This window comes from Halichoeres trimaculatus, unplaced genomic scaffold, assembly GCF_033239565.1.
Source record: "Halichoeres trimaculatus isolate MK-OKI-2021-1 unplaced genomic scaffold, fHalTri1.1 fHalTri1_scaffold_10, whole genome shotgun sequence".
Taxonomy (NCBI): Eukaryota; Metazoa; Chordata; class Actinopteri; order Labriformes; family Labridae; genus Halichoeres; species Halichoeres trimaculatus.
In genome coordinates this window covers 454,981-470,140 of record NW_027437187.1, presented here as the reverse complement: position 1 = coordinate 470,140, position 15,160 = coordinate 454,981, and the positions used below count along the sequence as shown (strand labels likewise).

Genomic DNA, 15,160 nt, shown 5'->3' with positions numbered 1-15,160 from the left:
TTCAATCATGACCTCTTTAGGGCCTGGCTTATGTCGGAAAAAAGGTGGGGGTGATTTTCTGACCAAACAGAATGCAATTTGTCCAATTCCCCTGAACGTGGCACCATTCTCGGTCCCACAATGCTTTGTGTTACTAGCCGTGACAGTGCACGCTTTAAACGTATAGGTAGCCGTATGGAGCAGAACGGGGTTGATACCTAAAAGTAACCCTAGTGAGGTATTAACGAGGATATTATATCTATCTCATTAAGGTATGTGGGTGGTACTTATTGTGATTGTGACGACTTTTCATTATAAAAGCTAAATGTATGTCAATGTTAACGTCAACCTGACGCTGAGTGACGCTCACCGGTACAATCAGAGCTATTATCCTACAGTTTAGGTTTATATCATAAACATAATTGTAAATATATGATATAAAAAGGACCTACCTATATTTTCTTAAGCTGTTGTGATATCAATATTCTGTGCATTAGTGTTTTGTTTTGTTTTTACTGTATAACGATGAACAACGCTGACACCCGTCTGCGTGTATCATATCGCAGTAAGGTTGGATTTACGTTGGATAATCGACGGACATTCACTGCCGATCAGCCAAAATTCTCACTCCTCTCCCTCTCCCATTCTCCCTCATACCCAGGAATGGCAGGGGCAGTGCGGCGGAGTCTACCCATAACCCTCGCTATCAACTTTAGGTGTTGAAAACAAGGGGCCGTCGATAAATTTCCAATTAAAACCCCCCAAAATAGAATAGAATAGAACTTTATTAACTTTGTTATAAAAAAAAGTCAGTTTTCTTCAATAGCTCCCATGTCATTTGACCAGTAATTCTGAAATCAATCTGAAATTATAAAAGTGTCTTGGAGCAATGGGACACACCCTTTTTATCCCCAATTTGTCCTCATTTTTTTGGATAGATTACATCTATAGATTACATATATCTACAATTTGTACTCCAGAAAGTTTAATGGTTGAATTGAAATCCAAATGCAAACTCTTTTCTTCAATACCTTCCATGTAATGTGGCCAACTACACTGGAACTGATCTTGAAAAATGGCAGTGTCTTGGAACATTAAGACACACCACTTTTTTCTCTATTTTGTACTCCAAAAAAACTAATGGATAGATTAAGAGCCAAATTTTGACTCTTTTTATGAATAGCTCACATGTCACATTATCATCTATTCTGTAATTGATCTAGAAAAATATCTACACAACAGACAAATAGGACACACCACTTTTTATCTGTAATTTGTCCTGAGATGTGTCTTATTGTTCAAAGCTGTTGTTATTGTTTAGGTTCAGTTTTAGGACTATTGGTCACATGTGATGGAAGGTATCAAAGAAAAGAGTCCAAATTTGGTTTAAAATCTTTCCATTAATGTTTTGGTGGGCAAATTGGAGATGGAAAGCTGTGTGTCTTCTTGATCTTGTCAAGATCATTTTCAAGATAATTGATCACATGAGATGGAAACTATCGGAAACAAAGAGTTCAAATAAGGCCTTCAACTCAAACATGCATTCTTTTCAGAGATAAAAAGAGATGTCTTATTGTTTTGAGACACTGCTATTTTACAAGATCAATTCCAGGATAATTGGTCTCATGACATAGAAGCTACTGAAGAAAAGATTTGAAATTTGGCTCTTAATTCAACCGTACATTCCTAAGAGTACAAATTGGAGATAAAAAGTGGTGTGTCTTATAGTTTCAAGGTGAGGTTGTTATTCAAGATCAATTTAAGGGTAACCGGTCATATGGTATGGGGGCTATTAAAAAAGGTTAAAATATGGCTCAAAATCAAGTGGCAACATTAGATTACTAAAAATGAAGCCTTTGCTTTTCAAGTGTTAACAGTTGCTGTTCATCAAGAATCCGCTTGAGGCTGGATGCAAAGAGACTGGAAGTCATGTACACACCCTAACTTTTCTAACTCAGCAGTTTAAGAGTTATTAGGATTGTTTGATTGTCCAATCAGAGACACAGCTCAGGCCATGTGACTAATGGGCGCCCTGTAGTTGATCAACAGGAACCTCACAGCCAGCGTTATATCAAATGTGGCTGCATCCAGGGGTTGGCGTCATTTAACGGTATCTAGAACAGACAGGTGATGTCGCAGAGGCTACATCCATGTTTTATACAGCCTATGATTAAAATCTATCCATACATCTTTTGGTGGACAAATTGGAGATGGGAAGCTGTGTTCCTTTTGATCAAGTTCATTTTTACGATAATTGGTCATGTGACAATTGGAGCTATTGAAGAAAAGAGTTTAAATTTGGCTTTTAAGTTAACCATACATTTTTTATAGTACAAATTGGAGATAAAACAAGGTGTGTTTTATTGTTCCAGCGTGATGGTACCATTCAAGAGCAGTTCCTGGATAATTGGTTACATGACATGTGAGCTATTGAAAAATAAAAAGGAGTCACAATTCGGCTTGAAATCTGTCCAAAAAAATTTTAAAGGACAAATTAGAGATAAAAAAAGAGTGTCTTATTGTTCCGAGACACTGCTATTTTTTAAGATCATTTTCAGGAAACTAGGTCAAATAACATGGGAGCTATTGAAGAAAAACTACCTTTTGGGGATTTTAATCAGTAATTTTTTTGACAGTTCCTTGTTTTTAACACCTTAAGTTAACAGCGAGGATTTTGTTAGACTTATCCACACTGCTGCTGTCATTCCTAGGTATGAAGAATGAGAAGGCACCGGTTGGTCGGCAGTGGAGGTAGATGTCTCACAGGTTAAATGTCTCTTGTGTCAAGCTGTTCTGATGTTTCGTGAATACACACTCACACTATGCATGGCCCACAATAACTAATACCAGGATAGGTGATATCTGATAAACTGTAAGACAGTTGTTCCAGATACATAGATATCTAAAGAAATGCTTCTAAAGTTATGTGCAAGGATAATGTCTTTAATATTTCAAAGTGAGTTCACATTGGAGTGTAAAAGTCCTCAGTTTGGGTACATGTTTGTTAATTTTGACCAGAAATTATTTTCTTTTAATGCAGTTGTGCAGTTGTTTGATGTTTGAATGTCTCGCTGTGTGTTTTCTAACATCAGACTCTCATCTTCAGTATGTGTCATCGCGTTGATGATGTCATGAAGCTGTGTTGTGAGTTGTCAGCCGATCAGCAGATCCAGACTACAGTGAAAGGTTCAGGGAAGGGCGCAGCAGCAGCTGGGGGACTGGCCTTTGCTGGGGGGCTGGTTGGGGGTCCTCTGGGTATTGCAGTTGGTGAGTAGAGAAACAAAACCTTTTTCCTGGTGTGTGTTTGTGTTTTTTGTCACACATGACGGTGAGGGATGTTGTTGTGGCGAGTTTTGTATAAATTATAGATGTAGTCTGGGTGAGTTGGCACCTGTTTGTCTCTGATACAGAGTGATGAAGTTTGTCATCGTCAGGGGCCATAGTGGAAACGCTAACTCAGCTTAGCTTTGTCAAGAGTAAAGATGAGGTAAAGAGGTGAGCCTTCAGCCTTTTTGAAGACAGTTACAGGGTACCTGTCAGTCAAGTTAGCCATGGCCTCATATGAGCAAAACTTGTAAGTTTAATAGCTTCTAAAAAAGCAAGTTACAAAAAAGATTCTCCCTTCATACAGTGTGTTCTGATGAAATGAGGTACTCTGACCTGTTGTGCTTTTGCATGGCTGTAACATGTTTGTTTCTGCTGTGAAGATCTGCTTTTTTGAATGGATGCGTATTTGGTTTCTGGTGTTATGCGGCCAGCCTGAAGTGGAAGTGGAATGTCTGCATGTTTCATTCTTTCAGACTGAGGGTTACCTCTTAGTTTAAACCCTCTGAACCAGATTGTGTCTCCCTGCAGGTGGTGCTGTTGGAGGTCTGCTGGGCTGCTGGCTGACCAGTGGACAGTTCAAACCTCTGCCTCAGATCATCATGGAGCTCAGTCCTGAGCAGCAGCAGAAGCTCTACAGCAATCTCATGGTCATCCTTGGAGACATTCAGTGGACAGATTTAGCTCAGCTCACCGCTCTGGTGATGGGAAACGACGTCTTAAAGCAGCAGCTCACGGCCACCCTGCTTGGGTACATCACCAAGGAGCTGCAGGCAAATGTGCACTACGTGGATTAATGGCCTGCCTCAGGACTATGTGAGCTGGAGAGACTCTTTACTGATGTAAAAAGCAACATGTAAATTGGCAAACACTCAATGGCCAGTGCATTCTCTGTCTCCATGGATATGAATGGCCACAGCTTTAAAACTGGCTTTATTGTGTGAAGTGCACATATAAATTAAAATGTATTTTAGAGAGGTTTTTTTTTAGTGGCGCTGGCTATCATGTGTGGCTTTAAAGGTTTTCTGACGATGAGGTAGAGTTGTCATTATTTGAATTTATAGGGATTATGCACTGAACCAGAGCCAGCTGTCTCGAAACATCCTATCATCTGCTGGATACAGGATGCTCTCACTGAGAATCACCTTTATTTCTGTGAGGGATTTCATTAAGACAGGTTCGTATTTTACAAAGTAAATCTTATTCCTCAGGATCATCTGCACTGTTGGAGGTAAAACTGTCAGAGTCTCTCTGGATGGATTTTAAGAAGCTGCAGGCCTTCTTGGTTCAGATTTGGATTTATGAAATGTATATAACTCATCACAGGCAACAGAAAATATGTGTTTAAATGTTTACCTTCTATTAAAGTTGTCGCTGTGCATGAGTTTTGCATATTTCTGCACTGTTGTGGCATTTTTAACTCTTTCTTTATTTGCACTCTTTAGCCTTAAATATTTTTGTTTCATCAGCCTAATACTTTATGTTGAAGTTTTCTGTGATATCTCCCATGAGACTACATTTTTGATTTTAAAAAACTAGCAGAAAATGGAAGCATCAACATGCATTTGGTAACAAACAAATAAAATATCTCTGTCCTAGAGTTTGAAATATAACTTTATTAGTAATTACACATCCCCATCGCCAACAGAGAGCCTCTGAAAACCACGTTATACAGGTAGGAGCTGAGAGAGCGCAGTGTTTATCCCACCACCACCGTCTCCTCATCAGGAAACTCGTAGAAGGGCACCTCCAGGTTAAGTGGAGCAGGTCCCTTTCTTATTCTACCAGAGGCGTCGTAGTGAGAGCCATGGCAGGGGCAGTAGTAGCCTCCAAAGTCTCCAGCGTTGGCGATGGGTACACAACCCAGATGGGTGCACACGCCCAGGACAATGACCCAGCTGGGGTTGATCACTCTATCCTTGTCGTGCTGGGGGTCACGGAGCTCGGCGAGATTCACCGCCGCCTCTGCAGCGATTTCCTTGTCTGTGCGGTGGCGCACAAACAAGGGCTTCCCTCTCCACTTGAAGGTCATGTTCTTGCCTTCGGGGATGTCACCGAGCTTGATCTCAATCTTGGACAACGCCAGGACATCAGCTGATGCGCTCATAGAGGACACAAACTGGGTGACCACTGTCTTGGCTGCATAGACGCCAACCATGGTGGTGGCTCCTGTGACCAGGTAAGAGAACGCTCTTCTAGCCTCACTGCTGTCCTGGGAGGACTTGTTAGGGTCAAGGACCTCGGGGCGGCGGTAGTCAGAAAAGTCAGGGATCTTGATGTCTGTGTGGGCGAGGCGGATTCCTCCATGAGCTGAAAATTAGAGATGGGTTTCAGTTTAAGAGACAGAAACAGAAGAGGTCAAATTGATTTACCCTAGAATATCTGAATTAATGATTCTGTGAGGTACCATTTGCTTCCCTGTGGAGAAAGATTTACATCTTATCACTGTGATGAGCCCGTCCTGTGCATGCCATGATTGTATTATCTAATGAAAAAAAAAAATTCTTTCCTGCATACATGGGTTTCTCATTGAGAAAATTTGCTGTTTTAATTAAATGAACGACTGTTTTTTAATCATCTTTTGTTATGTTGTTGCTAGGCGTTGCCCTGTTGGTTGTGGCCGCCTGTTGCAGCAGCTCTCTCTTCCTTGTTCGTTCCTTGGAATTTTTCTAAATCTCTTTTTCGTCATCTTTGTATTTGGAGTGGATCATTACTTTGTATGGTTCACTTGTTGGCCACCGACACCAAACTGGTTATGTCTGAGTGATATTTTTACTATTTTGGCTAATGTGTTTGTCTGGAGATCCTACATGTAACCATGGCTGCAGTGTTTACATGTAAAATCAGCTGTAGCGTGTCAAGGCTAACAGGTGCAAGGCCTAATGATTTCCCACAAGGTGAGAAGGACGAGGTGACAACGACTTACTGGTTCTCAAGTGTGAGCTAAGAAGTGATGACATCGACCTGTCCTTCCATCCATCGTTATTGGGAACGTAAGATCTATCTCCAATAAGATGGACAAGCTAGCTGTGCTAACCCAGCAACAGAGGAAATACCAGAGAGCAGTGATGGGTCCGGCAACACCGATGCGTTGGCGCATGCGTCGAGCTCATAGAGCAAAACCCATGTCGGTGCGCGTATCACTTTAAGAAGGTCACGTGATCGATACTGGAACTGTTTCGAAGTGAAACTTACGCGCCAAACTGTCTGTCAACGAGATGTGTCAGCCAAATAAATGTCTGATCCGATCTGACGTGATCATCGTAAAATCCGTCACTAATTATGGCACAGCCTCCGTCAAAAAGAAAGGTTTCCGCCGTGTGGGACCATTTTGATGTCATGACGGAAAATAAGGTATTTGTTTTAACATCCTTGTTTCATCCTGTTCCTCTCAGAGTTTCCACTTGATCTATCTGAATTCAATTTCAAAGGGACTCTTAGTTTACTATTTATATTATTTTCTGCATTATTATTATTAATTTTTGACTTCTTTTTTAACCATCAAGCCTCCAGAAAGCAGATGCTTGATGAGGCTGTTTTAAACTTCATCCTGAAGGACTGCCAGCCCCTCAGCATTGTAGAGTGTGAAGTGTTCAGGGAACTGGTTCAGGTCCTCGAGCCCTCATATGACTGAATTTCAAGACTTTGGGCGAATAGTAAAATACATCAACACTAGTCTTGTTCTTTTCAGCCCACACGATGAATCCAGAGAATAATCGTTGTTTGAAGCTCTGTAATGGGTGTCAAGTAACCTGGATTTCAGTCATCACTAAATGTATCTATAGAGAAAAAAACATATCGCGTACTAAGCTTGACACACATGCTTTCGCCTCAGATGGTACGCAAGCAAAAACCCTTTTGTCCACGGTTACATACCACAATTTGATGATTGTTTACGGCTAGATTTCCCAAAAGGTCACGCATTAGATTTGGTATCACATAGATACCGATGAAGTCGGAGACTGTCTAAAAGTAAATATGGCCAAACAGTAATGTCAATGCTCCCCCCCGTCGGGTAAGGTTCTGTTATAAAACCCCAGCGATCCGCTGCTAGCTCCGACGACTCAGTACTAAATCACTGACGTGACTTTTGAGAAGAGGACAACAAAGTCAAAGTTACACAGCATTCACATTTACTAATACTATACAAACGTGTCTCTTAGATATGACTATGTAATTGATAACTGGTAAACTTTGGCTCAGACCAGCAGCAGTGGATTTGTAGATCATGTTTGGTTCTGGGTCTTACCCGCAGCAGGGGTCAGCTCTGTGGCTCCAGCGGACAGTCGGCAACGAACCGTGTGTTTGGAAGCCTGTAAGTACGGGGCCAGGGCCCCAGATCGAGCTGTTATGGACATCATATTTGCCCAAAATGTGAAAAAAAAACCTCCCCTCGCTGCACAGCTGACGACCTTGCGTCGTTTCTTAATCGTCTGTGTGCTACTGCCAATTCGGTGTAGCCAGAAACCCACTTCGCCGCTACAAGGTTCCTGTTCTTCCTCGGGGTTTAATGACAATCAACGAATTGGTGCATATCCGCCACCCACTGTTTGGAGTGTGAACATACAGCCTGTACTGCTCCAGGGGGTCTGCAACGTTTAATATCAAAAGAGCCATTTACCCCCTCTTTTCACCAAAGAAATGTGGTCTGGACACAAATAGCTTTTAAGTTTCATAAGTTTTATTCTTTGTCTATTTTTACATGTTATAACATGCAATAAAAGAAAACCCAAAACAGAAGTGCAGTATGTTGGCCTACTTTGAAATGAATTCCACATAAAAAAAAAATATCTAGGCCTATTTCACTCCTTTCCATATTTATTTAAAATGAATAAAAAAAAGAGGCCCACTTAAATAAATATTTTTAAAAAAAAACAGTGGCTGCTTGGCAGCTTAGTAAAAAGTAAACTTAGGAATATTTGTGACAAAAGTCAGGGCTGTAAGATGCGACTTTGATCTCAATTTTCTATAACCGTTTCTGAACTGATCACTTTCGTTCCTCTTCAATTTGGTACTTTTCAGAAAATGCTTTGTGCTTGTTCTGAAAATGCCTTTTAAAGTTTACATTTTTAGTTGTATGCTTTTTTTTTGCCACATATATGCAAATTTTAGTTGACAAATTATTCAAACTATTTTAAATCTGATGACAAAAAGGTTGAACTCTAAGATAACTGTGGAACAAAATAAACAAAAAAATAATAATTGACACTTAGGTAAAGAAATACATTTTATTTATCTTCATGATTTTCTTTGTCAAGGCCAGAGGAAGCCACTACAAGAAGGCCAAAAAGCCACTTGTGGCTCCGGAGCCACAAGCTGCGACCCCTGTACTAATCTAAAAGAAATTATTATATAAATAAACAAACAAAATAAAGAAATTAAAATGAGGGGGCATGTTTAACCATTATTAGTGTTATGGTGTCCACCACCATTATTTCTTATTTCAAAACTTTTTTATTGTATGAAAAAATTTACGGCTGTTGTATGGTTATTTAAAATGTATGGTTCATGACTATGTGCCAAAACATCAAATCAAATTTGTTGAACTTAGTTTGGGTTTTTTCGTTTTCACACAAAAAAATGAAAATTCCACTTCATATTTCATTTTGTCAATGGGCGGGGCTTTGAAGCCAGACAGTGCTATGCCCTTCACAATAAAAGTCTCTCTGTCAGGTATGGAGAACCAGACTTTCAATGCATTGCCTGCATTTATTCCAAATCAACACAAGTGGTGTACATAGTACATACATAAACACACACGCACACATACACACACACACACACACACACACACACACACACACACACACACATATATATGATATGTAATAAAAAAGTTAAAATAATGAAAAAAATAATAATTTTATTATTATTACCATTATTATTATTATTATTATTAAAAATCTTTATTTCTTCATCCATAGCACAGTGAAACTAAGACACGTAAGATGAACATAATACAATCCAAAGTTTGACGGATATTAAAACATGCATCACTTAATCACACATAAACTAACATCAATATTGCACTGCCTCATCATAGATATATTGCACCGTCCAGTTACATAAATATTACAACATATTTAAATATTGCAGCGTCCCTTCACCTGAGTATATTGTGACCCAGCTCACTTCGCCTACCAAGGGGTGCATCCATAACTGGCCAACATCAATGAACTTGGAACCTTGTTCTCCCTCTAAAGTCTTTTAGCAAATTAACACATTTTAGGGAAGGATGGCATTTACAACCAACAACGAGTTTCATTTGAATAAAAGCGATCGAAGCGTACTTTTGCTGCTGTCTTCTCACACACGAGGCAATGATCAGCCTGAGGCAAACCAGGGGGGTATTCCACGACGATGGCTTAGCTCAAAGCCTGGCTTATTTCGGTTAGCCTCGCTAACTTTAGTGAGAGCTGGGTTCCACAAACAAGGCTTCGGGTGAGGGTGGCTTGGTAAGCATGGTAAATTAGCAAGCGTGACAAGCCTGGTCCCGGGCAGGCTTACGGTCAAGCTTATCTTAGCTGCATCTCAGAGAAGGTCTGACGGGCTTCTAAAATAAGCCTTGTGAACTGCATGTCTCACATTAAATTAATCTAGAACTGTAATGAATTATGTTCTTGTTCAAAAACATAAACTGAGACCTTTTGGTAACTTTTCTGACACCCCCTGCTTAAAACCCAAAAAGTCAGAAGAGGCGTGAGGCCCCGCTTTGTGCAGGACGCAGTCTTGCAGTACTTTTTATTTTACTTTCCGCATGTGTTCGATCCCACCAGTGGTAACTACTTCAAAATATCTTATTTTATTTCCTCTGTCACCCTCAGAGTACAGTCAACACATGACAGAATAAAGGCACAAATTGTATTGTGATATAAAAGGTGACAACAGCCACAATTTTCCATATACATACCTTCCTTTTACCAGCGGTCCATTCTGATCATGATGATAATGTAAAGGTGATTCCAAATGGTGAGATAACTTTGTGTCTTCTCCCTTGTTTAAATGTAAAGCACTGTATCACTGTCATCTCTCATAAAAAAAAAATTGCTACTCCGGACGCGCATTAAGCTGCAGCTTGGATCAGCCTGGCTTAAATAAGTGTCTCTGAAAATCAGCTGAGCCTCGTTAGTGGAACGAGTTGCAGCTAAGGTTAAAGTGGCCGCTTATTCAAGCCACACTTACGGGTGATAGCCCGGCCTTTTTTAGCCAGCTTTGTGGAATACCCCCCTGAGGGGTATTGAACAAAAGTAGGATAAATACATCCAGGATAAATGAGCAGGCGCGGCTTGAATAAGACTAGTCGGCGCTTTCTCTGATTAATTGGTTGCACGTTTGGCAGGCCAGGATGAAAAGACGTGGCTTAGTCAAGCCAGGTGTGGATCATTTGGATAAGTGGGCGTTCACAGCCTTCTTAAGAAGACCACGAGATCAATCACAGAATCACAGACTGAAAATAGAACAAGGACGTGCATCTTTCTTCACGCGGGACGAACAGACAATACTTTTTCAACTATATGAAGAAGTAAAACATATAATCCACAAGAAAGGCAACATGAGTGTGGTAAAAAAGGAGAGGGAAAAAGCCTGGCAGTTAATAACGGACCGGCTTAATGCGTAAGTAGCGCGAACATGTACAATTAAGAAACTGTACTCCACACACTGTCATAATTATAGTTAAAGGATGTGGAGCTGATGACTTTTCAAGTCCACTTATCAATACTTGTGTTTTTCTTTAATGTGGCCCATGGAAGTGCATGTTACTCAGGTTATTTGATGTATAATTAAGTTCAAAGAAAATTTCAACTCTGTGTCCGTGTTATCTATTGAATCAATTTTTCTTATGTTTCATCCCTCATCTGTCATGAAGAACGAACCTGTCTGGCCAGAAAAGAACCTGGCAGCAGGTGAAAACCAAATATAAAAATATTCTGCAGTCTGGTAAGTTACTTATGCGTAGCCCAAAGAGCAATTATCAAATGAAGTGATAAATTTATTGTCTGCTGAGATTGAATTTCTGTACGATTTTAGCCATGAAAAAAAGACATATCAAACCAGCACAGGGGGTGGCCCTCCAAGCCAGGACCTGACCCCAGCAGAGGAGCTGGCACTCGACCTAAATAAAGGGAGGCCAGTGATGGAGGGGATCCAGGGGGGACTGTGACAGATGGTGATATACATATTAATTAAACCTCTGACAGCAGTTTGACAAACTGTCTTTATTAGTATTGCAATATAACAGTAGGGCTGACAATGAGACTGAATGAATGAATAGAAAGATTGTTTAAGTTAAAAAGTGGAGTCAGAATGATGTGGGACCCTTCACTCCTAAAGGTGGAGTCCTAAAACAGGATGATTTTCCTATTTTCAGGAGACAGTTATGACAAAATTATATTCTGTTAGTTGTAGTCCATTTCAGTGGTGTGATATATTTATTTTTTCTTTGTTTCCCCTCTTTCTCTTTCTCATTCTGTAGGTTTAGGGTTGTTGTTTTTTTTGTTTTGTTTTTTTTTTTCATTTATTTTACATCAGTTTGGTTCAGTACCAATTTCAGTAAGGCCTGTTTTTTCCATTTTCTTTATAATAATTTTAAACCTTTTATTGTAGGACTTTTATTGATATAGAAAGGATTCTCAACTGTCTGTGTTAAAAGTTATTTTTGTCTTCATATAATCTGTGCAAATAAACAATACTAAAGTCAACCAGCAAATGCAATGACTACAGTTGTAAGATTTTGGGTGCAGGATGATTAAATGATGTAATGTATAGAAAAGGCATGGAAATGCTGTAAACCACGCTCATTTCTTACATTATAGAGAGCAGAGCCAGCGCAGGATTAATATCCACTCTGTGGAGGACGCTGATGTGCTTGCTGATACTGGGTCTGCTTTGGATTTTGGGGTGGTGCCGGCAATTGGGGTAGAGTGTGTTTTGGGGCTCTACACTCACGATACCAGTGACCATATTTCCCACATCTTCTGCAGCATCCTTTTCTTTGCCTGTTGTTAAATCTACGTTGTCTGCTGTAATTTCTCATTTGAGACTGAGCCTGATCCTGCGGCACTTGTTGTTGTAACATTTGGTTTGGGCAAGCAGATTCTCTCGTACTGAAAACTTGATTTCTGTACAGTCCCATCATCTCATTCACAGTATCTTTCCACGGCTTTGTGTACCAGTGGCGAACCGTGGCCCCAGCCACTGGGCCTTCAGTAGGACCATGGGACCACACGTGGCAATAAACAAACAAAGAAATAAAAACTGTGGTGGAATTTTCATATTGCTTTATGCCTTTCCTTAGTTAATTCTCTAAATTGCCTCTATATGTGTCACAATAATACCTGTATTTGCCTTAAAGTTATCTGCACACAGAGACGGTGTTTTTCCTAGTCTGGGTTTGATCCGATTCACACGTTCCTGTCTCCTTGAATGCTGTTTCTCACATTGAGTTCCCAAGCTAAGCTGAACCCCCCTTTCTGATAGATAGACATAACAATCCCAATCTCAAGAATACTAAAAACTGAGCACACGGACTGGTCTGTTAGAACTGACTTTGCATTACACTGGGCACCATGTGTACTGTCTGTCATATTCTCCTCGGTCGAGCTATATAAACTATTTCAACTTAAGCCATCTGAGTCTCCTGAGTCTTCTTCATCAAGTGTCAAGATTCCTGAAATTTCTTTAACAAAAACAATAGCCAGAATCATGTGACATGGAAGTTTAGTATATTGATAGTTTTGTGGGATTAAAATTATCATGTGCCTGAACACTGCAACACCTAACACAACTTCAAACAATTAAAAAAATGAAGGTATAAAATTGAAAAAAACAAAAAACAAAACTGAGTTTCAAGTAATCCAGCAACCAGTCTTCTCCATTACTTTCCGCCATTTCTCTTCACGTTCTGCCAACTTGATCTTCTCTTTTCTCCTCACTCACTCACAGCTACAGTTAGGCGCTTATCCATTAAAGTGATACTCCAGGATGGAACAAGTTGGGTCCTATCACAAGGTTTAGGGCAGAAATTACCCCTACAGCAGTGTTTTTGTGCAGCAGAAGCCCAGAGCGCTCGCACCAAACACCCCCTCCCATCTGCAGCTAGACACTCTTGGGGCTTTCCTCTGCACTCAGACGGGGCCATATTTTACTTGACCACACAAATAAACGGACTCCCACCGAAAAAATCTGATATCGCCCTGCATTCACACTTTGTGTAGAGAATTTTCAGCGCGTTACTTTCACACAAAAACACCGCTAAATAAGGTTCTAGTTCTCATCGTGTCTCTTCGTCCTGGCAGACTACCTGCGTTTGTTTATATCTGGCACGCCGTGCGCGCGGACTGATACTCTAAGCTGCGAGCGCCTCGTAGCCAGTTGTGGCTCTGCAGCGGAGGTAGCACCGTTTAACGACACGATGAGAACTAGAGCCTTATTTAGCTGTGTTTTTGTGTGAAAGTAACGCACTGAAAATTCTCTAAATAAAGTGTGAATGCAGACGGGTATCAGATTTTTAGGTGGGAGTCCGTTTATTTGTGTTTTTGGTCAAGTAAAATATGGCCCCGTCTGAGTGCAGAGGAGCAGGGAGGGGGTGTTTGGTAAGTATTTGCGAATCCCCGGAAGACGACAGGAAATGATCCAGCCCACAACTTAACAAAATATGATTGGCTAAGACAGCTGTCATTGTCAAATTGTGTCCACATTTGCTTGAGTTACACAGACATTCGTTGCAGTTACTGAAGGCCCTGCCTGCTAGAATGTGTCGCTGATTTACCCAGATACCATCAAAAGGAAAATTGTGATTGGTCCATTTTTCGTTTAGTTCTATTAACCCATTGTTTGCCAGGACAAGTTTATAAAAATAATATAAAAGTCATTTCTATGATTTCATTGACTAAAATAAATAAATGAAAACAAAATAAAACAAAATAAAGAAATAGAATAATTATTTAGGCGTACCAAAATTCTTTCAATATTTTTATTAGGCCTTCACTGAATACCTTGAAGGCCCAGAGGGTTCCTCTCTGTTGTGTACCATGCAGGAACTGCTAACTTAAAACAAGATGCAATGTCTGGTTTCACATTTTGAAGAAAAGTCTGTACCGCAAGCAAACTGTTTTCTTCTCTGTCTATTCCAGCATTTTGATCCCATTCTTTCACAAAACGCACAATAATATCAGGAAGCAACTCATTGTTCCTTTGAGTACAGTGGACAACTGCAGTGAAATTACTGTTGTTTCGTGCACATGTTCTTACATATTCACCAACCTCATTCAACCAGATTGCCAAAGGTTTGGCATCAGGCCATTTTCCACCTTCATCAGGATCAGGGAACTGGAAAGTGTCTTTGCACAGAACCCATTCAGATCCATATGTGTGGTCCAGCAATTGTTCCACATCCGGTATCATGCAATCATAAAGCTTGCCTATCCGTCTGAATCATGTCAAGTATGTTTTCGGGCACAAAATGGGATCAGGGGCTTCTTTGATCATATCTCTGACCTCTGCAGGAGTCCAGGTTCTGCACACAGCTGTATCACCAATCAGATTTTTGGAGCGTTCAAATTTGTAGACTGTGAAGGTTCTTGCCTCTTTTTCTCCAATTTTGTGGAATCGTAACGTTCTGGTGCACTTACTTCTGGTCTGAGTCTGGACTTAATCGTTTTGGTGCTAGAACTAGCAACACCTGAATGAGTCCTGCTCTCTCCTCCTTTTGTCTCACCTCTCCCTCGTCTGAGTCTGTGTGTGTGTGTCTGTCTTGCTTTCACTAAGTAAAGGACGCCTCTCTGCCTCCTTTCTTTTCCTTTCCCGAATAGCGGTTACATTCATCCATAACTCATCCTCACTTTGTCTCACTCTGTCT

At 40.4% G+C, this 15,160-nt stretch overlaps 2 protein-coding genes across 4 annotated transcripts; one reads left to right on the top strand and one right to left on the bottom strand.

The window, feature by feature from the left end:
- Positions 1 to 97: 97 nt before the first annotated feature.
- Positions 98 to 4,811, top strand: LOC141796624 (protein C19orf12 homolog). 3 transcript variants are annotated; one of them, XM_074677851.1, is made up of 4 exons: positions 98 to 251; positions 2,691 to 2,730; positions 3,072 to 3,246; positions 3,835 to 4,811. In XM_074677851.1, the coding sequence occupies exons 3-4, from the start codon at positions 3,087 to 3,089 to the stop codon at positions 4,098 to 4,100; spliced, it is 426 nt and encodes a 141-aa protein (XP_074533952.1). In that variant the 5' UTR covers positions 98 to 251; positions 2,691 to 2,730; positions 3,072 to 3,086; the 3' UTR covers positions 4,101 to 4,811. The 3 variants fall into 3 exon arrangements, with proteins under 3 accessions (XP_074533952.1, XP_074533949.1, XP_074533951.1); XM_074677848.1 differs by lacking the exon at positions 2,691 to 2,730; XM_074677850.1 differs by lacking the exon at positions 2,691 to 2,730 and having other exon boundaries at positions 99 to 251; positions 3,086 to 3,246.
- Positions 4,812 to 4,937: 126 nt separating this feature from the next.
- On the bottom strand, positions 4,938 to 7,812 carry LOC141796720 (cytochrome b-c1 complex subunit Rieske, mitochondrial-like). Its single transcript, XM_074677972.1, has 2 exons — positions 7,553 to 7,812; positions 4,938 to 5,613 (listed from the first exon to the last, which is right to left on the bottom strand). The coding sequence occupies exons 1-2, from the start codon at positions 7,662 to 7,664 to the stop codon at positions 5,003 to 5,005; spliced, it is 723 nt and encodes a 240-aa protein (XP_074534073.1). The 5' UTR covers positions 7,665 to 7,812; the 3' UTR covers positions 4,938 to 5,002.
- Between the last annotated feature and the right edge of the window lie 7,348 nt (positions 7,813 to 15,160).

What these genes read in the sequence shown, in the direction of transcription:
- LOC141796720 (XM_074677972.1), bottom strand. Translation starts at nt 7,664, where the DNA reads ATGATGTCCATAACAGCTCGATCTGGGGCCCTGGCCCCGTACTTACAG. An exon ending in AGAGCTGACCCCTGCTGCGG is followed by an intron (nt 5,614 to 7,552) that starts GTAAGACCCAGA and finishes TCTAATTTTCAG; the next exon opens with CTCATGGAGGAATCCGCCTC.
- LOC141796624 (XM_074677848.1), top strand. Translation starts at nt 3,087, where the DNA reads ATGTGTCATCGCGTTGATGATGTCATGAAGCTGTGTTGTGAGTTGTCA. An exon ending in TCCTCTGGGTATTGCAGTTG is followed by an intron (nt 3,247 to 3,834) that starts GTGAGTAGAGAA and finishes GTCTCCCTGCAG; the next exon opens with GTGGTGCTGTTGGAGGTCTG.